Below are 24515 nucleotides of genomic sequence, written 5' to 3' on the forward strand. Positions count from 1 at the left end.
TTGAGATATAATTTCCTTGTCTGCAGTACTGGAATCCTGTGGTTGGCTCATAATAGGCCTACAACATATTGGGCTATCAGTTCTGAAGCAGAAATCCCTATTGATTTTTACAGTCAGAGGAGTTCTAGCAATAGCTCTGGCCCATGCTACGACCTCATTCTTAAGCAGGAAAGATGTAACTTCACCCTTAACATTTTCTATAATATTTAAAACAATATTCAAGGCTAGGTAGCAGTTCCTTATTTTGTTTGGAGATTTGTGTTGTAGAAAAGTTTGTTTCTTCTATTTCCCTGCTTAAAACTCTACATAGACATGCACTTTTTACCCTCATATAATTAACTAAATCCTTTGCACTAACCTTTTAGTAAGCAAACTGCTTAATGAACACAACAATCTCTCTACCTTCTATTATTTATAAGATGCTTATGCAATTGTGTGGTGGCCAGCAATCTCTCTTTTCCCTCTATAGTTTATAATTTCCAGTCATGAAATAAAAGTAGCCAGGACCAGCACTAATAAACAATATTTATTCTTAAACTTGTTACATAAAAACTAGCATACATGATTTAATAAACTTGGCAATGTGCCGAAACTGAATTTGGTTACCACACAGTGGTTCAGAAAATCTCCAGGGCCAGAGTTTAGAGCAGCTGTTGTGTGCAGTTCCAATACACACCGATGAACGTTTCATAGTCTGAAATTAGTGCTTTCCTTGGTATGTGTTTGTCAATGGAAAGAGGCTGGAGGTCTGTAGTATTTCCATGAAGAGGCATTTAGGAAGCACTGACACTATTTTACATAGCTCCAACTTCAGCTCACTGTCAGACTTCCAAAAAACTTATGCAGTAGAGATTGTGTCAATCCTGCCCATATATGAACACAGAGATTATTACTTTCATTTCAAAAAGCCTTACTGCCAGCTGATTAGTTCTTTTTCCAAAGACTATTGCACAGAATAAATAACTTGTTATTGTGGGAAAAGTTTTTTGTATTTGCCCAAAGCAGAATTACTTATGATCACCTTCACATTGGCTGTGCCATCTTCAGGCATAACATCCACTTCCTGAACTGTTGCTTCTTTATACAGCCAACTGAAAAGAAACACTCATCAGCACCTTACAGGCATTCAATAATGAACAAAACAAGGCCTGTATTTTACACCAAGTACAGGATATTTATATACATTTTAAATGCAAGTAATTCCAAACTTTGAAACAAATAAGCCCAACAAAGGGAAAAATCCTTATTTTTGCTCCCACAATAAGCTACTCCTGTTCTGAAAAGAGGTATAATACTTTACAAAATGTCTAAGATTTGTGGTCTTTTATTGGATTCAAGGGCGGCTCTAGCTCCAAGAGGTTTTTTGTTTGAAAAAAATATTTTGTATGCATATATGTAGTAAATTACACAATGTAGAAGAATCACTTCTCATAAGTCCTCCTACAAAAGAACACTTAAAAAAAGCAGCATCTAGACTTCTTTGGGAGACTATATCATTTCATCGGAGATTGGTCAGACAAAACTTCAAAAGTTGTCTCCCCATTCTTATCACAGTTTGAAACCAAAATTAATACAATTTGTCAACTTCTCAGAAAATAAAGTTTCACATTATATATATATATACACATATATATATACACACACACACACACCCTGCCTTTCAAAAAGTCTGACTGTAGAAGTCGCAATTGTTTACCTTAGTTGAGGTCCAGCTAAGTTGACTTTAATTGTCAGAATATTTTTCCCAGTTGTTTTCAAAACTGTTCTCTCAATCTCCCCTTTCAGTTCTTCTAATCCATATCCAAGAAGAGCAGAAACAGCTATAGCATTTGTTTCAGGGGACTGATACCTGGAAGACAACAACTGTCAGGTAGAGATGTGCTGGCAGAGCAGGTGACTTAACTGAGATGCAGGAATTTAACAGCAGATGAGGGGTTGTACCTCTAAAAAGGCTGGATGTGTTCCAAACAGACTATTTGGCTGTACATTAGATTCTGGTGTCTGACTACACAGACATCTTATCTGCAGATGATAATGAGCTCCGATCTTATTTTACTTCTAAAGACAAGGATCTCCAGATCCTTATATAAGGAAAGGACTGAGGAACCAGTATCCTAGTAGTGTATACAAAAAGTGGCTGGAAGCTCCCTGCAGGACTGGAAAACTAGATTACCAGCAGGAGAGTGGGGTGGGGGGAGAGAAAATCTGGATTTGTGCTGGAAATTATACACAGTGTAAGGAGAGTGATCACTTTAGATAAGCTATTACCAGCAGGAGAGTGGGGTGGGGGGAGAAAACCTTTTGAAGTGATAAACACCCATTTTTTCCATGGTCTGTGTGTATAAAAACATCCTCACTGCATTTTCCACTTTTATGCATCTGATGAAGTGAGCTGTAGCTCACGAAAGCTTATGCTCAAATAAATTGGTTAGTCTCTAAGGTGCCACAAGTACTCCTTTTCTTTTTGCGAATACAGACTAACACGGCTGCTACTCTGAAACCTTTGCAAGTATGCGTGCGCAATGATACAAGTAAATACAGTACTTGTAAATGCTACAATACAACTAGGAAACATGAGTTAAAGTGCAAGAACAGTTTTAGAACTGTACTTTTCCTCTTACCGTTCTATCAAATCCACTTTGTTATGAACTTCTACAACTGAATCCAGTAAATGGCTTGGAAGATTAAGATTCTTCAGAACAGACAAAACACTTGCTTTCTGGAGGACAGTTTCTGGATGACTAATGTCCCTCACATGAACTATTAAATCCTAGAAAATATAAGTACACAATATGATTACTGGTGATAATGGCTGTTTTAAAATAATATTTGGCATTTCTGTTTCATGAGGGACATTCCTTTGTAGTGAAGAGTACATCGACAGATTAACAAATTAAGCTGTATTTCTGGAACAGATTTCAAATCACGACCAAATGTTTACTCCAAAGTGGAAGGCTAGAGGTGTAGCAGGTCTGTAGCTTGGTCCTTAGCTCCATAAAGGGGTGCAACTGCCTCATATGGCCTCAAAACAAACCCTCCCAACCAAGTTAGTTATGATTTTCTTAGGTTTCGGGGAGAAATTGGCTCATCTTTCCAAGCCAAGGTTGAGCAAAGACAAGGACTTGAAAAAGAACAGCAGAAAGAGCAGTAATAGCCCTGAAGAAATCCAACCCCACACACTGCTTGTGTAATTTTGGGGAGGTACAGAAAGAACAACGCAGACACTTCAAAAAGCTTATAAAATGGGCAGTGATTTTTATCCTAGCCAACAGAAAGTGGGATATTAGGTAATACATGCTTTTTTGTAATGCTATAAAACACTCTAGAACTTTATTCTTCCCCATAGCCTTTAGTACACCTGTGTCAGTGATGGAGAACCTCTGGTACGCAGTAAATCTGTTGGCACAAACTGTATACACAGTATTAGGCCCTGGTGCACCCATGACCAGAGATTTGGGCAAGAAGCATATTGCAAGTGACACACTACAGGCATCCAAAATATAGCAACCTTTTATTTTTAGCACCTGACTCAAAATGGTTCAGCATCTTGGGCCTACATATTATTCTAAAAATTTCTAAAAACTGACGTCCAAAAGTAACATCTTGCATAAACTGCAATAACTAGGCAGAAAAGGACAAATAAAGACAGTTGGAGTCTTAGCTTTCAAAATGTCATTTTTATGAGTTTTACATGTTACCCACAGACATGTAAAAACCAAGTTATGTATATGAACTGTATGGCTCTAATGCTGTTTGAAATTCATTTTAATAGAGAAATCTTAGAAAAGTACATTTAAATTAATTTCATGATTATTCATACCTCAGGCTATAATTTCATCACCTACTGGGCTGTTATTTATGGTACTGAAATAAATTTAATTTTAAACAAATTTCTAAAAAAAGTTTCTCCCTACACCTTTCTTTCAAAAAAGGTATTCTCAAAGACACGTAAACATCTATCTAGGTTTTTATACAATTATATTGGAACAGACATGGATACTTTGTATACATTTTATTTGTGAAATCTTGTCACACTTAAAAATACACAAAACATAAAAGTGGAATACTGGCTTAAAACAAGATATTGTGCAATAGTGACGAAAGTATCCACCACCAACCAAATGTTGCAATAAAGCTAGTCAGATGTGCCACTTTAAACAGCAAGCCAGTTAACTCCCACCCCTCTGCAAAGGTGAAGACTGTCCCAAAGACAATAGTCCAGACATTGATATGTTTTAGAATCAATTACTTACTGAGTAAGCCACATCATCTAATGTGGCTGAAAAGGACTCAATGAGATCATGAGGCAATTCAGAGAGAAACCCTATAGTGTCAACATAAATAACTGCCAGGTGTGAGGGCAGATAGCCAGCATGAGCTGTAATATCAAGAGTGGCAAACAGTCGATCTTGAGGCTGCAGTCCTTCATCTCCAGTCAATGCCTTGATCAAAGTGGTTTTCCCTAACAGAAATCAGAGCTGAATAAAACACAATTTAAACAGACTGCTTCAAGTAAAATTAACATACATGTCTCAAATGATTGAGTAATGGGATACAGGAACTTTTACCCCTACATCACCAGTTTAAATCCAGCTCATGATGGTACTGATTGAAAATAATTACTATCAGCTGGCTGTCTACAGAAAGTTATAAAGTTAGAATGGCATCTTAACCTAGTACCCATTTTGACCAGTGATAAGGATACACATTAAGAGGCATAATCTCCCCTTGTACAGTATGCAGAATGCCTACTGACAATAATAGGAATTGAGCAATTATCAAGGGCAAACCATGGCTCTAGAAGTGCAGCAGATCTCACTAACAAACAGCAAGCTTTGTTTGCCTTTCTACCAAAATTCTCACTGACATGTATTCATTAGACAATCAGGGAACTAATTAAAATTTTGTAACACAAGCCCGTGCATGCTGAAATGAGATTTTAGCTAGTGCTTCTAATTAAATATTAGAAATGTAAGCTCTTCTGTGTTATAATTTCAGGAGTTTTTTCTTACCACAATTAGTGTAGCCCATTACTGAGATAACTGGAAACTCACGCCTTCTACGCTGAGTTCTGAGTACAGACCTCTTTCTTCTCAGCTTTTCCAGGGCATTCCTAATTTTAAATTCTTTTTCTTTCAAGAGACGATACTGCATTTCCATGAAAGTCTCACCTAAAGAATATAAACTAATAAGTGGCTGAACAACCAATAAGAGAGATGGAAATCAAGCTGTGTTATGAAACTACTTAAAATGGTGATAGAGAACTGACAATATAAATTCAAAGCAGTCTTAAGAATACATTAATTCAATTGCTTAACTAACACAGAACCAAGACAAAGTTACAATTGACTTTTAAAGGTGTCATACCACAGCAACCATATAGCCTGCTCATTGCCCTTTCTGGCAACTAACACATCTTCAGGCATTTTAAAAATAAAACTAATGTGGTCTGTGTATATGTATATGGTCATGTATGTCATCAGGATCGTCCACTGAGCCCACTGGGTGGTCTCATACTCCTATTTTATAGCTTCTCTCTACCTGAGCTCTGATTGGCTCAATTCTCAAATCATGAGTATTTATGACTCCACCCACCTGGGCAACTTACTCTCCAGCTCATGGAAAAATACAGTAATTTATGTGTCCAAAATATTTAAGGTTGTTTTGTTAAATAAAAATACATTTTACAGGCTGTTTTGTATGTTTAATTAAATTCCTGTTACCACATGACACAAGTCATGAGCAAACAGTTAAATTATCTAGTAAATAAGCGTTATATAATTTCACCATTTTTAAAATACTAAAAATGTATAATAAGAATCTGAAAATATTAAGCTATATAATTGCTTAAATAAACTTGTACAGTTATAGTCAGTGTACCCTACTAGATAGCAAACAGATATACCAAATCTAGTGTAAAGGCTCTATTTAGTTGTAAATCAACATGTTTGTATCAGCCAATGAGAACACAGCTTTCTTTAGAAAATAACTGAAGTACAAATGGACAAGCTGACTAAAACCAATAACTGAAGTACAAATGGACAAGCTGACTAAAATCAATAACTTAAATCAAGACTTTCCACTTGTTGATTTATATAATTAAATTGATTTAAATAGCCTTTTCTTAAATCAATCCACCCTGGTCACAACTACCATGACTTCCAAAAAGCAATTAAACCTGGTCGTAGATTATAGAGGATAATCCTACAGTTCACAAATATTTACACTTTACCTGAACCCATGATGTATCTTGATCCACCTCTTTGCTGATCTAACTGAGACATCTCATTTTTCAGATTTGTTCTGGCAATCGAAGAAGAGTAACATTTTTACCAAAGTAAATATAATGACTTTAATTAAAGGATCTTAAAATTACTTCACAAACATGGCTAAGTAGTAATAACCTAATATTACAGCTGGGAAAACTGGGACACAGAGAAGTTAAGCGACTAGCCCAAGGCCATATTAGGAATGGAATCCAAATTTTCTGGCTCCTCAACAGACAACACCGTTATCAAATAATAACTGCACAAAAAATGACTGAGCCAAAATTTCAGGGAGCCAATCATACTGTCAGATGCACATACATAACTCCCACTGACTTCAGTCAGGTATCGGAATGGCAATTATACAAAATATACCAAGTACTTAACTTGCCAGTATTTGATGTGGGATACACACATAAATCAACCAGACTCTAATCTGGTATTCTCAACTCCTCTGCTGAGAGCTAAAATTCTAACCCTATATACTATAAATTTGCCATATATTTTCTAAGAAGTTGCTGCTGCTGTTCCTGGCAGGTTACTGGGATTGGGATGAACTAGCAATTCACAAGAGAAATTTATTTGGTAAGGATATCTTGTGAACATCTTTTTTTTGGGGGGTGGCTAGTCAATGGTGAAAAGCTTAAAGCAATGCTATATTCTGATCTGTTCTGGACAGTTAATGGCATAAAATGCTATAAAGCATATTATACAAAAAAGAACCATTGACTCCTCCACCCCCAAGAATAGTACCACCATTTTAGTCATTGTGAAGAATATGCCTTTATGTTATATTGAAATACTAACATCTGCTATTTGCACAATTGGAAGTACCTGAGAAGTGGGATTTCAGCCAATGCAATCTGAAGTTTTGCCTCCTTAGTCCGAGCATTGCAACGAAAAATATGAAGGACAACTGTATATCTGTCAAAAACCGTCACTCCCCAAGCATCTTCCAGTTCTTTCTTTAAAAACATAAGATAAGATAACCTGAGGGTTTTTTATGATGATGTATATAAGTCAATATGCATGCAGCAGGGTGAAGAAATTAAACTGTAGAGTGACGAGGTGGGTGAGGTATATCTTTTATTGGACCAACTTCTGTTGGTGAGAGAGAGAAGCTTGCGAGCTTACACAGAGCTCCTTTTCTGCTGGAAGCTGGTTCAACCCTGATTCAGTAAGGTGCTTAAGTATGAGTAGTCCCATTGAAGTTCATTGGACTGCTCATTCACTTAAAGTTACACACATTCTTAAGTACCTTGCTGAATCATGGCCACTATCATGTTAAATTATGTCCAAGATATAAGTTTGATAAAACAAGCTTTTACAAAACCTAATATCAATAGAAAGATTTCCACAAATGAGAGAAGGATGAAAAACTGGTACACTTTTGAGAAAAATGTGTCTTATTTTTGTCAAAAAATGTGGAACTTAAAATCTTTTCACAAACTCTATCCATAATCATCTAAAAACTTTAAATAAAACCAACTAGTAAAGAATAACACAGATGATAATAATTGCAGAGATTGCAACCAAAACAGTGCAGGATGCTGCTTATGCATGAGAACTAGAAAGTGACACTGTCTATTTTCAGTGCTTTTCTAAAATTGCCTATCACTACAATGTCTAAGTGACAAGTACCAGTGGTTTCTATTTCCCTAAATGAAATATAAAAAATAAAAGCAGAGCATAAATAGTGAAGAGCATATTTATTTTTAATTTTTTCCAGTTTTAATCATCTAAGGAATCATTAGTAATGAAGTTAAGGTTTTTTAAAATGTATAAATTATAACCAGTGTCACTTTAAAACATACTTAAAAAGTGTAAAAAAAAAGTACATGAAAATTAATATATGCGTAGCTTGCATTTTTAACTAATTTCCTGTTAAATATTAATGCCTAGCATTTTAATATAGAGAATGTTTCATCCAAAAATCCTGAAGTGCTTTACCAAGGCTAAGTTTCCCCCCATTTTACAGATGGAGATATTGAGGAACAAAAATGAAGTGACTTGTCCAAGATACCAATGAGCCAGCAGCAGGGCTGGGAGTAGAACCCAGATTAAAAGACCACCAGGATGTCAGTGTGCCGAATTCAGCCATGAAGAGGTATAATGCCCAATAAAGTCAATGGAACTAGCTTTGCTTACATCAGGCATAATTTGGCCAAACTGGCTTAAAAAAATGTCATGTGCAGCTTTTGAGTCAAAAGTTGGCCTTAACTTTTCAGAGCATCAGTACATTCCAAACACAGCCTTTGGATGTAGAAGCGTGGTGGGCAACCTGTGGCCTGCATGTGGCCCAACAGGGTAATCCGCTGGTGGGTCGCCTGCAGCTCTCAGTGGCTGGATTACCCTGATGGGATTGCCCACCACTAATGTAGAACATAAAAAAAATACACTTAAATATTGTTTTTTAAATTACCTTTGTCAGTGGAGAGAGCCTTTCTATATTCAAGAAGACAGCCGTTATGTGTGGTAATCCTTTAATCTTTTCTAAATAAAGAGGATTGCATTGTGTAATTTTGTAATAGTTAATGCCAATCTAGAGCAAAAAGGCTATTTTAATTATGTGTTAAAAAGTGAATGCAGTGTTCATGAAATAATAGACTGACAGCACACGAAAGTACACTCTTTGTTTACAGAACAGGCACAGCAGTACATGCTTTCACATTGTGTGACTATGTGTTCCAAGTGTATTCTAAAAGGACTACCAAAAAGGATGAGAGGATAAAGTTCTGCTTCCAGGCCCATTCAGTCTATGGATTATGGGCTGCTGAGACTGCCAACAAACATGCTAGGATGCTTCTTGCTGACACATGGAGACTAGGAAGAGTACTAGGGCCCAGATCCACAAAAGGATTTAGGTGCCTAAGTGTAAAATTTATGTGGATATGAAATCCTCAGAATCACTGTTCAACTGTCATCTAGGGGCCCAAACTCCCTCGCTGCCTACATTTTTGCTGTGGAAGTCCCCTATGTGCCTAAATTTCTGCCTCTAGGCATGCACATTGCTGCCTTAGGCAGTGCCTGGACACCTTTACACACTTAAGCCCCAGTGCACTCCTCCAACCAGATGAAGATAGGTGTTCCCCCTCCTACCTTGTTCATACAAAATGGCTGGGGCAGGCTCTCCCTGATGCTTTAGCCAGTGGACTAAAGGGTACTCACACAGGATATGGGAGACCCTGGTTCAAGTCCTCTCTCTTCCTGAACAGATGTCTCCCACCTAACCACTGGGCTACGGGATAGTCTAACGTTGGTCTCTCTCAATCTCTCCTAATGAGCAAGTCAATTTTGTAGAACTACTTAAATATGCATTGGTCCAGAGAGCATAAGAATGAATCTATAGTCCAGTGGTTAGGGCATTCACGAGAGGTGTGAAACCCATGTTCACAGCCCTTAACTTCATCAGGTGGGGGTGGGAACTGAACTGGGGACTCCCACATCCCAGGTAAGTGCTCTACTCACTGTGCTAAAGGTTATAAGGGAGATCCACTTGCACCAGCAATTTTGTGTGGCGTTAGGCATGTACAGCCACCATTCTTGCAAGAAACAGCTTAGGTGACTGACTCCAAGAGAGGGTTCATGGCTGTGGATCCCAAGCAGAGATACGTGTCTCCATAGGTGCCAATTCCATCGGTGCTCCAGCCCTGGAGCACCCATGGAAAAAAATAGCATGTGCTTAGAACCCATCGTACAGGAGGCGCTGGGAGGGAGGGGGAGGAGTGGGGACAGGATGTTCTCAGGGCCAGGAAGAGGTGGGGGTGGGACCTTGGGGGAAGGAGTGGAGTGGGGGCGGGGTCTGTGGTGGGGGCTTAGAGGAAGGGATGGAGTGGTGGCAGGCTTGGGCAGAGGTCAAGCACTCCCCCAGACAGAGAGGAAGTCAGCACTTATGTGTGTCTCCTCCTCCAGCCTAGATTGAGGTGCCTAACTCCCTGAGGGGCAGGGTTTAGGACGCATTCCTCTTGTTGGCATCTGCTATGGGCTAGTTTAAGCAGCTGCCCACCTAGACTTTTGTGGATCCCATTCTTAGGTGCTTCTCTCTCCCCATGCATTGCACAGAAAGCCGAGGGTTTGTGGATTCTGTTGAGCAGCTGGGCCCCTAAAAGTTAGGCATTCCAATGCCTCAATCCCTTTGTGGATCTGGGCCTAAGAATATGAACTCACTTCACATAGTCTATTGAATAGTCATCAGGTTTTGATCACTACCGACCTGGGTCAAAGGCAGCTGTCACCTTTACTTAAGTCAGTCACTTAATTTTATTCAGAATCACCCTGTATATTGCATACCTTTACCTAAGGTATTTAGAATCATACTATATATCACACATTTAGGGCTTGTCTTCACTGCAGTGTTAGCTCAAGTTAAAACTTGAGTTTTGACCCATACCCAACTTCCATCCACACACAAAAATCTCTAGCTCAACTTAAGTGCTTTAGGCTTGAGCTAGCCCGACTGGCAGGTGGTGGGTTGGAAATTGAGTGCTACTGATGCTCAAGCTAGCAATGCTGTGGGGATTCAACAGCTGGAGTTATATCTCACCCAATCATTCTGTAGTGCAAATGTAGACTAGGTCGAGCAGAGTAACTCAAGTGTATTAACTCATGTTAACTGTTGCAGTGAAAACAAGTCCTTACAGCAAGTATTGGTTATTTCCATCTTGCATGTTTTTAATTAACATCTCTGAAGTTTGTTTGTAAACCTGGCCATGAAGTAGACAAAACCTTAACTCTCCCCTGTGTCTGCAATAATCATTAATTAGCTTAAGAAGGATAAAAATCTTTCACTTAGTATGATATACTGTATTAAGAAATCTTTTGTTTTCTTCTTACCTGTCAGAATCTGAAAATTTCCTTTGCCAAAAATAAACTTCTTGTCAGGAGTTTTTGTAGACATAATTATTTTATCTAAAACCGTCCAATTATGAAGGGTGTTTATTAGAGCAATAGCTTCAGCGATCTGTAATTCAGCTTTAGCATTGGAAAAAGAAAAAAGATTATAGTATACAGTCCTAACTCTGCACACATATTTCCAACATTTGCAATAAGAACATAAACAGTGAGGCCTGGTCTACACCTAAAAAAGTTTTGCCGGCATAGTTCTGTTGGTTAGGAATGTGAAAAAATTATAGCCCTCACCAACATAGATAGGACAGCAAAAGCCCTGGGTTAGATGTAGTTACATCAGCAAAAAAGTCATTTTTGTTTGAAGAACTGGTATTAACTATATTGGCAAAAAATCTGCACAAATTAACAAGGAAATTACATAGTTATTTGCATCAACATTGTACTTCAGTCCTAAAAGGGTTACTATCAAAATTTTTGTTTAAGCCTACTTACAGAAAGATGATGGGAAAACTGTGACAGCAAAACAATGTGTTAATAACTCCTTACTGTTTTGTAGAAATATTTAAAGAACTTCTAGAGTTGTGCACATTGTTCCTGACATCATCAGTGATGCTGGTTCATAGACAGAATAGCAATAGGCAGCGATACTGACTCCTGCTTTACTAGAAACACAGCAGAGCAGGGCCCCAGTCTTGCATTCTGAGTCACTTGGGTAGTCTCTTGAACTTGTACAGAGCCTCACTGAGTTTAAAGGGACCCCATGCAGGTATAAAGGTTACCCAGGCAAATCAAATTGCAGAACTGGACCTAGGAAAATTGTTGGAGAAAGAAAATTTATCATCCATTCACTCTAAATGGAAAACAGTGTATTCGATATTTTAAATTCTATTTGCTGAAAAAGTTTCTTCCTACTTAAAAAAAAGTCTTCTCTTTTGCCAAGATTTGCCAGATTGGTTAAGTGAGTTTTTCCTTGAGATAGCTGGGAATAAATTTGAAACATTCACCTAGTGAGCAGGTTCTCCACTTGGGGGTCATAAATAGATTTCAATCGGTTCACAACCACCCTCTTTGCCTTTCTGGCTAGACAGGAGGAAAGTGCAAAACTTTTTTTTTGTTTATAACATGAGAAAATAGTACAGAAATGGTTGAGAACCACTGACCCAGTTTGTTTCATGTGTTGTAGTACATCTAGTAGTTTTGAAAACAGCACTTCCTAAAACAGTTTTCAACACAGGCTGTGGCCAGCAACACTGACAAACTAGAATGAAATTTAGATAAACTTCCTATGAATGAGATAAATTAAAATTAGGCTGAAGAACAGTCTCCCAAAGAAAGTGGTGGAAGTCTCATAATTTGTGCCTTAAAGTTATACTGGACAAAACAGTTGCCTCATCAAATTGGCTGCATTGGTTGAGGCACAAGTCTACTAAAGTGGCAGTGAAGGGATGATATCTGAAAATCACAAACAGCTGTTACGGACCATATTAGAAAGATTCCCATTAATAAGATTGGTAAAGAAGAGGACAAGGAATCAAATGCAAATGTAAAATACCCTAAACTATGATCTCCAGTGCTTTCCGTTACAGATTTCTGCAGGACAGGAGCATTTGGAGTGGTGTCACCCAAGGCAAAACTCCTTACCATCCCAGGGAGACTGACATGTCTATAACTAGCTGCAGTGGTGGAGAAATGAAACCAGAGACAACTCAGTATTCCTTACTAAGGCCCCCATCCTGGAAACATGCATTTGCTTAACTTTAAGCACATTAACAGTCCCATGAGACTTCACTGAGGGGCTTATCTTCATTGCCTTGTTAGCTTGAGGTATAATTTGAATGTTGCCCCTAACTTGACTCCCATGCACACACAAAAATCTGTAGCATGAGTTAAATGGTGCTTTAGACTTTAACTAACTGGCCTGTCAGAGTGTTTGTCTTGAAGCTCAAGCAATGCCCATGCTTGAGCAGATTGCAGCATAGCCTAGCATGAGTTGGAGTGGTTATCTCGGTCAACTTGAGTGTAGATAACTAGAGCTAACACTGAAGTGAAGACAAGCCCTGAAAAAAGTTGATCATGTCCATAAGTGTTTGTAGAATCAAGACCTAAGTTTGCAACAAAACAGTGTCAATGTGGCATTCATTATTTAAAGGGGGAACATATGCTGATCTAGAACTGTTGGCCAATTAGACTTTGTATCTTGATAATGTGAAAAAAATACATAGCAAACTTCTTAAAGAGATAAAATTGTTCTCTGGTTGTTTGCCAACCATTCCTGCTTGCCTCTTATATTTAGAATGTAAGGCTAGAAGGGACCTTGAGAGGTCATCAAGTCTAGCCCCTTACCTCGAGGCAAGCCTAAGTAAACCTAGATCATTTCTGACAAGTGTTTGTCCAACCTGTTCTTAAAAACCTCCAGTGATGGAGATTCCACAGTCTCACTTGGGATGCCCATGCCAGAGCTTAACTACCCCTATAGTTAGATTTTCCTAATATCTAACCTAAATCTCCCATGCTGCAGATTTAGGCCATTACTGCTTGTCCAACCACCAGTAGAGACAAAGAACAATTGCTCATTGTTCTCTTTGTAACGACACTTAACATACTTGAAGATTTATTTAATTCATAAAGATCCTGAAGAAGCTTTAAGAGCGAAAAGGGCAACAACTGACAGGGTAGGAGGGGGACAGACGCATTTTCGATTACACAGAGGCTAAGTCAGTAAGTCTACCGTGCTACAATCGGACAGGTGTCAGTGTCTGAGTAGTTAGCTTGGGAAAGGCTCCCCTCTGTCTCCCCTGCAAAAAGAGACGTGCTTTGTATTTCAGGATAGCTACCTCGACGTCAAATCCTCACAAAGGCCAGGCACAGGCAGTTTTCACCTGGAGGAAACGACGCAAGGTACATCCCAGGTAGGGGGAGCAAGGTCCCATGTCAGCCAGCGGCTACGTCAAGGTAAAAAAAAAAAAAAAAAAAAAACCTGCCTGTGTCTTCCCTCCACTCGGATTTCACCCTGAGGCAGACAAGCCACTGCCCCGCCCGGAACACGCCGCTGCAGGGAAAAGACAGACCCAGAGGATTCGGGGGCCGAGGCTGGTGCCCTGAGCACCGGGGCCCGTGGGAGGAGAGCCCCCCGCACCTCACCTGTGGTGAGTTGGGGCTTTTTCGCTCCCCACTTGACGGCCGGGTGCACCACGAGCAGCCGCTGGGCCCCGGGAGGCGGCCCTGGGGCCAGCAGCTCCTCCAGCTCCTCTTCCTCACCATCCTCCTCCTCCTCCTCCTCCTCCTCGCTGTGCGCCGCCCCCCGCCCGCGCCCCCCGCTCCGGGGCGGCTTCCCCTGGCCCGGGGGCCCCAGCGCGGTGCGGAGGCAGCGGCAGCCCCCAGTGCGGAGGAGCCGGGCGGGCGGCCGGGGCAGCAGCGGGCAGAGCCTCCCGGCCGCTGCGGCGCGGAGCCCCCGGGCGCACAGGGCGGCGGCCCCGCGCAGCAGGAGCCCGGGCCCCATCGCCCGCCCCGGTACCGCGAGAGGGGGGGTCAGAGCCCGGCGCCGTTAGAGCCTGCGCGAGGAGTACGTGCTCGTGCTCGCGCTCCGCGTCCCAACGAGGCTCCCCAGGAAACCGCCACCAGACCCGCCCCCTCCCTGCTGCCTTCGGGCGGGGTCCGTTTCCTGCGGGGGCGGGGCTTTGGCTGCCGGAGGACAGGCCCGCGGGAAGAGGAATTTATTAATTGTAGTGAGTGACTGGCTCGGCTGCGTCACGCGGTACGCGGCAGCTCTCTGGTAGGCCGATGGGGGGGGGGGGGGCGCACGCGCTCTCGGGGATCAATGGCTCGGGGCCTCTCCACTGGTCGCCGCCGGGATTGAGGCGGGCGGGCGCCGCGCGGGCTCGCGCAGTGTCTGGGTAGCGCGCGCGGGTGTCACGGGCTTGTGTCGCAGAGCGTCAGGGGGTGAGTCCTGTCCTTAATGCTCCCCGGGGGTCGTGCCCATGTATTGCCTCGTCCCCCCGGGCTGTGCTGCGCGGCGCCTCCCTCTTGTATGGCAGTCCACTGCGCTACACGGCACTGCACCCCCCAACCCCCCGCATGGGATTTCCCGGCTCTGCATCCCCCTGTGCTGCAGTGTCCTGCACCCCCCTCCCCCTGCATGGGATTTCCCGGCTCTGCATCCCCTCTTGCATTACACCGGTGCTGCAGTGTGCTGCATTGAACCCCTTCTGCTCTGCAAACTCCCGCTGCTTCCCCTCATATTGTACCTTCCTGCGCTACCGTGCACCCCTTCTACACTGCAACCCTTTGCCGTAGCCGTCTTGCATTGCGAACCACCTGTGGTACAGGAAGCACTTTCTCCACTGCAGACTACTACTGCACCCTGTCATGCGTTTTGACCCCGGTTTTGTTATGCTGCATTGCACCCCTTTCACTGCACTGAGGTCCACCTTGACGGTCATTTGTATTCCTTTCTTTGTATTATATCATTGCATCCCCCAAATGACTAATTGCTCATGTTATCTGCAATGCCCTAGGATCGCTTCTCATTCGGGGGGGGGAGTGGTACCTCCATATTTCCTGTGTTCTCTGTAATGGTGCAGTGATAAATATGAACCCACAGTATGTCCTCTAGTTACTTTTAAAACCCCACTTGCTCTGTGGGACTGTTCGTAGGCGCTAGATGCTTCTATCTCCACCTTACTCTCACAATCCATTATTCTTTTATTTTGAAGTCACTACCTTTAAAATGGCTTGCTTTTTTGGCTTTCTTTTTTAACTTTATTATAGAAGATTTGCCTTTCTAACCTCTAGCCATTCTTTTTCTTGACAGGTTTCTCTTACGAGAACCAAGGAAGTGGAGTTTAGTTTCTGCTGCTCTTATTTAGGGTTACCATATGTCCTGTTTTCCCCAGACAAAGTCTGTTTTTTGAGCCTGCTTTCCCTGTCCCAGCAGGGTTTTCAAATAACAGCAAATGTTCCGGTTTTTGCAGAGTAGAGAAGCTGCAGTTCAGAAAGAGCCCCCGTTGATCAGCTTCCCAATTGGTCCCAGCCCTGTATCCACTGCTGATTGGGCCATTCCCCTGCATCTGCAGTTGAGTGATCCTTTCCCCTGCAAGTCACAGCTGCTGAATCCTGCCTACCCATGCCCCCTTGCCCCCACTCAGCCCTGGGAGGTGCTGACTGACTACTGTTGCTGTGTCCTGGGCTTGTGCCAGCTGCCCTGCCACTGTGACAGGGAGTGACACTGCCCCCCCACCACACACCTCCCGTGAGTACCGCTGCTGCAGGTACGCCCCCTTCAGCTTCCCTTCCTTCCCATTGCCCCTGCCCCCTGCACTGTCTGCTTTTTGGGAACTTGAAATATGGTAACCCTACTCTTATTCCCATTCCTGGCGAAGTTTCCTGAAAGTGGTGTGGATCATGTTAACTTGCTTTGTACTCTGCTGAAATGATGTAACGGCAATGATAGCCAAGCCCAACACAGTCAGTAACCTCCCCAGCCAAAAGTAAGTCCTGACAATGAGGAGTTTCTAATTTACATTGGTATTTTGGTGAATTGCCCTTGTCTAATGACTCCTGCAGTCAGTGGGTGGATCCATGATGCATGGCTTTGGGGGATTCTCGCTACTGATTATGTGCTGTACTAACTCCTACTTTTGTTGCCTTATTGATTACATCCTCCCTTCCTTAAGCAGATCAAATTAGACTTTTAATTTTTCAAGTTCTTCTGTGACTTTTGGCCCTCATTGACTTAAAGAGGAGTCTTCCTGCCCTGAAAAATTTGCAGAATCTTGACCTAAATGATTTGTTCCCTTTATTGTTCCCTCATAAGGCAGGCTAAGAAAGAATTTGAGAAGCAACTCGCTAAAGATGCGCACACTAACAGTAAGAATTTTTTAAAGTACATCAGAAGCAGGAAGCCTGTTAAACAGGCAGTGGAGCCACTATAAGACCAAGATGTTAAGGGAGTACTCAAGAAAGACAAGGTCATTGCAGAGAAGCTAAATAAATTCTGTGCCACAGTGTTTGCTGCAGAGGAGGTGGGAGAAATACCCACATCAAAGTTTTTGGCTTTTGTAAAGGGAAGTCAAGCATCACCAATCTGTTTGAATTCTTTGAGGGGTTAAAAAATGTGGACCTGGGTGATCTGGTGGATATAGTGTACTTGGATTTCCAGAAGGCCTTTGGCAGGGTCCTTTACCAAAGGCTCTTAAGGAAGCTAAGTAGCCATGGGGTAACAGGAGAGGTCCTTGTACGGATCAATAACTGATTAAAAGATAAGAAACAAAGGATAAGAATAAATGGTTAGTTTTCAGAATGGAGAAGGGGAAATAAGGATCTGCACTGGGACCTGTGCTGTTCAACATATTCCTTTTCCAGGTCATTAATGGAGTGAACAGTGAAATGGCAAAGTCTGTAGATAATACAAAGTTACTCAAGATAGTTAAGTTTGAAGAGCTAGGTTATGTCTACCCTACATAGTTAAGTCAACTTAAGTTACGTCGACAATCATCTACTGCTGTAATTAAACTATTTTTGCACATCCACACAATGCTCCTTGTGATGGTGGAGTGTGTCCACAGTTGGTGCTCTTGAGTTGACAGAGAGAGCAATGCACCATGAGTACCTATCCCACTGTACAACTCGTCACCATTTGCCCCTGGGTGCTCTGGCAAGGGATCACAGTGCCTTATGGGGGCGGGCTTACTGTCCCATGATGCAGTTTTCTCTGTCCCATCATTCCATGGGCTTCTGACTACGTTTTGCGCTGCTTTTCAACCACCAATGTAAACTGCATGCCCGCCATCTGTCTCACACTGCTTTCCAGTCTTGTGATGAGCATTAAGAACACAACACAGCTGATCCTGTGGTATTTCATGAACTGTGAATAAGATAATGACACCGTGGTGTCTGCCCTGCTGTGTGCCATGGAAAGAAACAATTCAAGATTGCTGTTTGCATTCATGGAGCCGCTGCACATGGTGAACCATCGGTACTGGGCTTGGGAACTGGGCTCAGCCAACAAATGGTGGGATTGCATCGTGATGCAGGTATAGGGTGACAAGCAGTGGCTGCAGAACTTTCAGATGCACAAAGCTGCCTTCTTGGAACTGTGTGCGGAGCTTGCCCCTGTCCTTTGGCACATGAATACTAAAATTAGAGCTGCCCACAGGGTGGAGAAGTGAGTGGTGATCGCTGTGTGGAAGCTGGTAACTCCAGTCTGCTACTGATCAGTCGCAAATCAGTTTGGAGTTGGAAAGTCCACCATGGGGGTTGCAGTCATGCAAGTGTGCAGGGTCATTAATTGTCTCCTGTTACGAAGGACTGTGATTCTGGGAATTGTGTGGGAAATAGTGGATGGCTTTGCATCAATGGCATTCTCCAACTGGGGTGGGGTGATAGATGGCACTCATATCCCCATTTTGGCCCCAGACCACCTTGTGAAGGAGTACATTAACAGAAAGGCCTACTTTTCTACGGTATTGCAAGCGCTGGTGGACCACCTAGGTCATTTCACTGACATCAATGTGGGGGATCAGGGAAGGTGCATGTCACATGCATCTTCAGGAATGCTGGCCTATATAGAAAGCCGAAAGCAGGAACTTTCTTTCCAGACCAGAAGATTCCAACTGGGGATGTGGAAATGCCAATTGTGATCCTGGGAGACCTAGCCTACCCCTTGTTCCCATGGCTCATGAAGCCTTACACTGGAAACCTTGACTGCAGCAAGGAGCACTTCAACAACATGCTCAGCAGGTGCAGAATGGCCGTTGAATGTGCCTTTGGCAGATTAAAGGGTTACTGGCGCTGGCTTTTTGGCAGTTTAGACCTCAGTGAGGAAAATATTCCATGGTCATTGCTGCCTGCTGTGCTCTGCATAACATTTGTGAAGCTAAAGGGGAAAAGTTTCTGCAGGGGTGGAGCGTTGAGGTAGATCGGCTGGCAGCTGCTTTTGAGCAGCCAAGTACCAGGGCTGTTAGAGGGGTTCAATGCGGGGGCTGTTCAAATCAGGGAGACTTTGCAGGAGCATTTTGAGAAGGAGCCCCACTATTCTGTGTTTTTCTTTAATGCACTGAGCCAGGCATTGCTTTCTTTCACTGTAGTGTGAGCCTTTTAATGATTGCCTTGTGTGCATTAATTATACTCTGCTAATACACTGATTGCCATTGTGTATTAATTTCAGCAGCAACCACCATGTGTTATAGGCAAATAAATATTCATTTTCTTTTTATACGTACATTTTTATTCATCAGCTATACAAATGTTTCTATTTTCTACAAGGGATGTGATCCCGAAGAGCGCTTTTTGAAATGAAGCTCTCACAGCTGGGTATATGTCCAGTTGTCATTGTGAAACATGTCCCAAGGGGTGGAATGCATGGGGTACTGTGATGACCTAGGAACGTGTGAGGAATGTGTGTGTGGAGTTTGGGAAGGGAATGGAAGGAAGTTCTATATGGGCTGTTCTATATGGGCTGCAGGGGGAGGCGAGCACATGTGTTCTGCCTGCACTGCTGGTGGGACCTCAGCATGTCTGTTTGGTCCTCCAGCAGGTCTATCATCCGCTCCTGCCCATTTCCTCTCCTGGCTATCCATTTTCAGTTTTTCAGTCTCTCTCCATGCTTTCTACTCGCTATAAGTAGCTTCAGATGATTGCAACATCTCCCTGAATGTTTTCCTTACTCCTCCTAGTTTGTCTCATCAGAGAGAGCTGCTCAGCCGGTGTGCAGGAGGAGATCCTCAAGGGAACATCTGCAGAAGCTAAAGAAATGATAGACAGAGGCACTGTTGTGAGTGCACTCACAGCCTTGATTCATACAAGCTAGATACATCACTTTCCCTTAGCAAGTACAGAGCACGGCAAGAGCCCTAATGATGAGTTCGGCCTGGGGTGGCGGGAAAGGGGCAAGATGGGAGAAAGGGTGGGGTTCACAGGGGTATCAATACAAGAGCCTAGGGCCACTATTATGAATACTGGCACTGCTTTATACAGTCAGGGTTGATAGCAGCTGAGACCTCACTCTTGTGGGTAACCAAGGATGCAGCTCCTGCATGCATGCAACTGCAGACCGGGTTTGTATGCTGCTTGCTTATGTGCTGCTTTGATGCCTGCACAGGTAATTGATGATTGGTGCAGCAAGTTTCCTACTGTGGGGGAAGAAACAAGGAACCTTCAGTCGAGGATTGCAAAGTACCTCCAGGAAAGTTTCCTAGAGATTTCTATGGAGGATTCCCGGGAGTGCCAGTGTGCATCAACAAACTTTTCCACAGTGCACAGGGGAATGAAAAGCAGAGGCAAACAGCGCTTGTGTTGGTTATTTCTATCCCCCTACTACCCTGGGAAAAAAACAAAACAAAGGGCTACCTCATGTCTCCCTGCAGTATCAAAGCACAATGGATGCTTACCGGAGCTTCCCTCTTTCGTGTCATGCACACCAGAGCTGGAGTGCTGAGACTGGCTAGACCCCTCCAAAGTTAAAAAAGAGGTCTTGGCTCACCACCCCAATAGACATCCCATTTGCCTGTCCCATCTCCTCCTCCAACTCCACTTCATCCTTTGGGTTCAATCTGCTGGCTGCTGTCTCCAGCCCCCCTAAGTATGCATGGGGCTCTTGGCGGTGAAGGTGGGGTTGCCACCGAGGATGGTGTGCAGCTCTTTGTAAGGAAACGGCATGTCTATGGCAACGAACCAGACCGACAATTGGCCTCCCTTGCCTTCTGGTACGCCTGCCTCAGCGCCTTGATCTTAGCACGGCACTGGTGAATGTCCCTTTCATGCCCCTTCTCCGTGCCACAAGCAATCTGCCCATAGGTATCAAAGTTCCTACAACTGGAGCAGAGCTGAAACTGCAAAGCCGCCTCTCCTCACAGACTCAGCAGATCCAATAACTCTGGTGTGCTCCAGGAGGGAGAGCCAGCATGGTCATCTGGAAAGATGCTATGTGAGCTGTTTGGACCGAACAAACAAGAAGAGGAATTAAAAACATTCCTGGGCCTTTAAAGAGAGAGGGGCGCATGCATATATACTTGGCTGCAGGGCAGCGGAGTTCAAATTGGTGACCAGAATGGCCATGATAGGCATTGTGGGACACACCCTGAAGGCCAGGTATGATGACATAACACAGTGTTGACACTGACATTGCGTCGCTCTAACTTTGTTGCAAAAAGCTCTATGCCTCACATCCTGGTGATTTTATTATGTTGGCATTGCAGTACAGTTAAATCATCAGGAGGAGCATTGCAGTGTAAACTCCTCCACTGTTTTGTTGACAAAAGCCGACTTTTGTCGACCAAACTGTGTTTTCACAGAGCTGGGTGACTGGGTAACAAAATGGCAGATGAAATCTAATGTTAGTAAGTGCAAAGTAATGCATGTTGGAAAAAGCAATCACAACTATACGTATAAAAGGAGAGGTTCTAAATTAGCTGTTACCATTAATGAAAGAGATTTTGGAGTTATTATGCATAGTTCTCTGAAAACTTCAGCTCCGTGCATAGCAGTGGTCAAAAAGGCTATCAGAATGTTGGGAACTATTAAAAAAAAGCACAGAAAAAAGTCAATATCATAATGACACTATATAAAACGATGGTGCATCCACACCTTGAATACTGCGTCCAGTTCAGGTTGCCCCATCTCAAAAATGATATAGTGAAATTGGAGAAGTTTCAGAGAAGGATAACTAAGATGATCAAGAATATGGAACAGCTTCCATATGAGGAGAGACTAAAAAGATTAGGGCTGTTCAGCTTGGAAAAGAGACAATCCAGGGTGGCTATAATCGACCTCTATGAAATCATGAATGGTGTGGAAAAAGTGAACAGAGAAGTGTTGTTTACCCTTTCCCACAATACAAAAACAAAGGGTCACCCAATGAAATTAATAGGCAGGGGGTTTAATACAAAGAAGAGGAAATACTTTTCTACGCAGTGCACAGCTAACCTATGGAATTCATTGCCATAGAATGTTAAGATGGCCAAAAGTATAACTGGGTTCAAAAAAGAACTAGATAAGTTCATGGAGGATGGATCCATCAATGGCTTCATGCTCAGGGTGGCCAAAAGCTGGGAGGGGAAGACGGGAGGATCTTTCCAAAATTGCCATGTTCTAGATACTCTACCTGAAGCTCTGGCACTGGCCACTGTTGGAGACAGGATATTGGGATACATAGGCACCAACTTCTGCTGGCGCTGGTGGGTGCTTGACCTCTCTCTACCCCCAGTCCCGCCCCCATTCCAACCCTTTCGCCAAAGTCCCTGCCCCAACTCTGCCCCTCCCTGCCCCTGTTCCAACCTCTTCCCCAAATCTCCGCCTCTTCCCCACCTCCTCCCCTGAGCACACTGCGTTCCTGCTCCTTCCCCCTCCCTCCCGGAGCTTGTTACGCCATGAAACAGCTGTTTTGTGGTGGCAAGTGCTGGGAGGAGAAGCGGGGAGGAGGCGGAGGCAGAGGTGAGGTGGGGAGGGGAACTTGGCTGCCAGTGGGTGCAGAGCACCCACCAATTTTTCCCAGTGGGTGCTCCAGCCCTGGAGCACCCATGAAGTCAGTGCCTATGTTGGGATAGATTAACCACTGGTTTGACCCAGTATGGCATTTCTTATGTTCTTTTGTATTATAAGCAACGCTATCACTGTGTAAGAGAAAATGCAGACTAGATTTATAGCAATATTTACAACCATTTCAAACCTTAGTCAAGGAATATATAGGTAATGGATAAATGAAACAAGATTAAAACAGGCAAAATTTAAATTCAGAAGAAAAACTTTTGTGCAGTTCTTACTTACATGTTTTTTGCATCTTCACTAAGCTGAACCTAAATTTTAATCAGTTACTTGCTGATCTCATCACCTCCAAAACAGGTCTTCTCCAGGGTGCTCTCATCTCATTTGGGTTCTACAGGAGTTTGGAGATACACTCATCTCCACCTCTCCTTGTTAAGAATTTGCTTCGAGGTCTTGTTGCCTTCCAGTGCTCTTTCCAGGAAATTCCTGGCTGAAGTAGAAACCTAGGTAGAAATGAATGATAGATGTTGTGGGCACTTTAAAAAGGTATGGCACATGTTATACTTTCATAGTATGTCATACCACAGTCTGCCCACAGTTAAACCTATGCAGCCTCATTGAAATCAACGGGGGTGCACATGTGTATCTGAGAGGAGATAATCCATTTAGAAGTAATGAGCAAAAGACACAAAAACTAACAGCAAAATGTACCTATCTGATTGGGACCAGGACCAGATTGGAGAATCAAAAATTCAGATAATCAGGAGAATGGGCAAAGAGCTTTCAAGCCATTATTTTAAGATGCTTTTAAACCAGCTGGATCCCTCCCAGAAAAAGCATTAAAACATACCCCCCTTTTAATCTGTTTAACAGAATATACAAACCGTTAGTTCTTACAAACAATGTTCTGTTAATTTATTAACAGGAAAACCGACATGAGTTTTTAACAAGTTGTATTGATCATTTTTACACTCTTTAGTCATTAACCCTGAACATTATCGGGACCGTGTACAAAGTCTGTGTAATGTTACACAAGGCACCAACTCCGTTTAGCATGTTTACTTGTAATATGACAAACAGTACAATTTAAAAAAAATGCAAAAATTATCATTACAAAGCATTAAAACATAGCTACCTGCTTTATTTACTGCCTGCAAATGAACAGTTACTGCTAGTGAAGAGTACCAGTTTTTAAAAATGCAGAAATGATAAACTCAAGCCTTAAAACATAGCCACCTTCTTCATTCTGTGATCACAAAGTCACTTCATTAACCACAGTTCAGTGGGGTTGGTACCGGGCTGTTGCGTCAAGTACGGAAGGAAGAGGTTTACTCCTGTTGCAGCATTGCAGTGAGAAATGTTTTCTGTCAATTCTTCCTTGGCAGAATCTTCAGCTTCATAATCACTGTCTGCATGTAGTGTACAGTCTGCATGATTTTGGCATCCTCCAGTAACTGATAGCCAGGGTCATTAGCATCAATCATTTTCGAGCCAATCTGCAACATCATCTTTGTCAACTTCTATGCATCCAGGAAGTCTGTGGAGGAGGTCAACAAATGCATTGGTCTCTTCTTCAGCTGGTAATGTTGCTGTTGCAGCTGCAAGTTCACTGTCCTAAGTGTTAGCGATAACATCAGACACTAGATTTTTCCATGATTTTTGTAAGCTTGACCTGGGGATGTCGTCCCAAGCTTCTGGAACCCCATATATAGCATTCTTGATACTGATTTTTTTCCAGTGCTGCAACATGTTGCCTTCATTCTCAGATGCTTCATCAGACATCAGTGGTCAATTAAGAAGATGCCATTTATAGTGCCGTATTAGACTCTTCAGCACGCCTTGCTCCATAGGCTGCACAAGAGATGTTCCGTTTGGAAGGAGAAAAAAACAGAAGATCGGGTCATCTTGGGAGGTAAGCCCTCT

At 42.7% G+C, this 24515-nt stretch overlaps 2 protein-coding genes across 8 annotated transcripts in view; one reads left to right on the forward strand and one right to left on the reverse strand.

Annotated features, from left to right (window-relative positions):
* Positions 1-507: 507 nt before the first annotated feature.
* Positions 508-14728, reverse strand: GTPBP6 (GTP binding protein 6). Its single transcript, XM_073353869.1, has 10 exons — positions 14256-14728; positions 11100-11237; positions 8689-8759; positions 7101-7231; positions 6233-6303; positions 5013-5171; positions 4254-4462; positions 2622-2770; positions 1697-1849; positions 508-1091 (listed from the first exon to the last, which is right to left on the reverse strand). The coding sequence occupies exons 1-10, from the start codon at positions 14611-14613 to the stop codon at positions 968-970; spliced, it is 1563 nt and encodes a 520-aa protein (XP_073209970.1). The 5' UTR covers positions 14614-14728; the 3' UTR covers positions 508-967.
* The window catches only part of LOC140914828 (cohesin subunit SA-2), a 99138-nt gene continuing 88714 nt past the window's right edge, over positions 14092-24515 (forward strand). Inside the window, exons 1-3 of one of the 7 annotated variants that reach the window (XM_073353687.1) lie at positions 14092-14260; positions 15925-16600; positions 24359-24504. In XM_073353687.1, coding sequence (XP_073209788.1) covers positions 24455-24504 — 50 coding nt within the window. In that variant the 5' untranslated portion in view covers positions 14092-14260; positions 15925-16600; positions 24359-24454. Of the gene's footprint in view, positions 14261-14727; positions 14887-14917; positions 15054-15924; positions 16601-24330; positions 24505-24515 lie in introns of those variants that run through there. The other 6 variants (XM_073353694.2, XM_073353668.2, XM_073353704.2 and 3 more) reach the window with 6 other exon arrangements.

Source organism: Lepidochelys kempii, chromosome 1, assembly GCF_965140285.1.
Source record: "Lepidochelys kempii isolate rLepKem1 chromosome 1, rLepKem1.hap1, whole genome shotgun sequence".
Taxonomy (NCBI): Eukaryota; Metazoa; Chordata; order Testudines; family Cheloniidae; genus Lepidochelys; species Lepidochelys kempii.

Coding starts and splice junctions, on each gene's coding strand:
- GTPBP6 (XM_073353869.1), bottom strand. CDS start 14,613: ATGGGGCCCGGGCTCCTGCTGCGCGGGGCCGCCGCCCTGTGCGCCCGG. Junction 11,238..14,255: donor AAAGCCCCAACTCACCACAG/GTGAGGTGCGGG, acceptor CCAATGCTAAAG/CTGAATTACAGATCGCTGAA. Junction 6,304..7,100: donor GCTGAAATCCCACTTCTCAG/GTACTTCCAATT, acceptor TTCGATTGCCAG/AACAAATCTGAAAAATGAGA.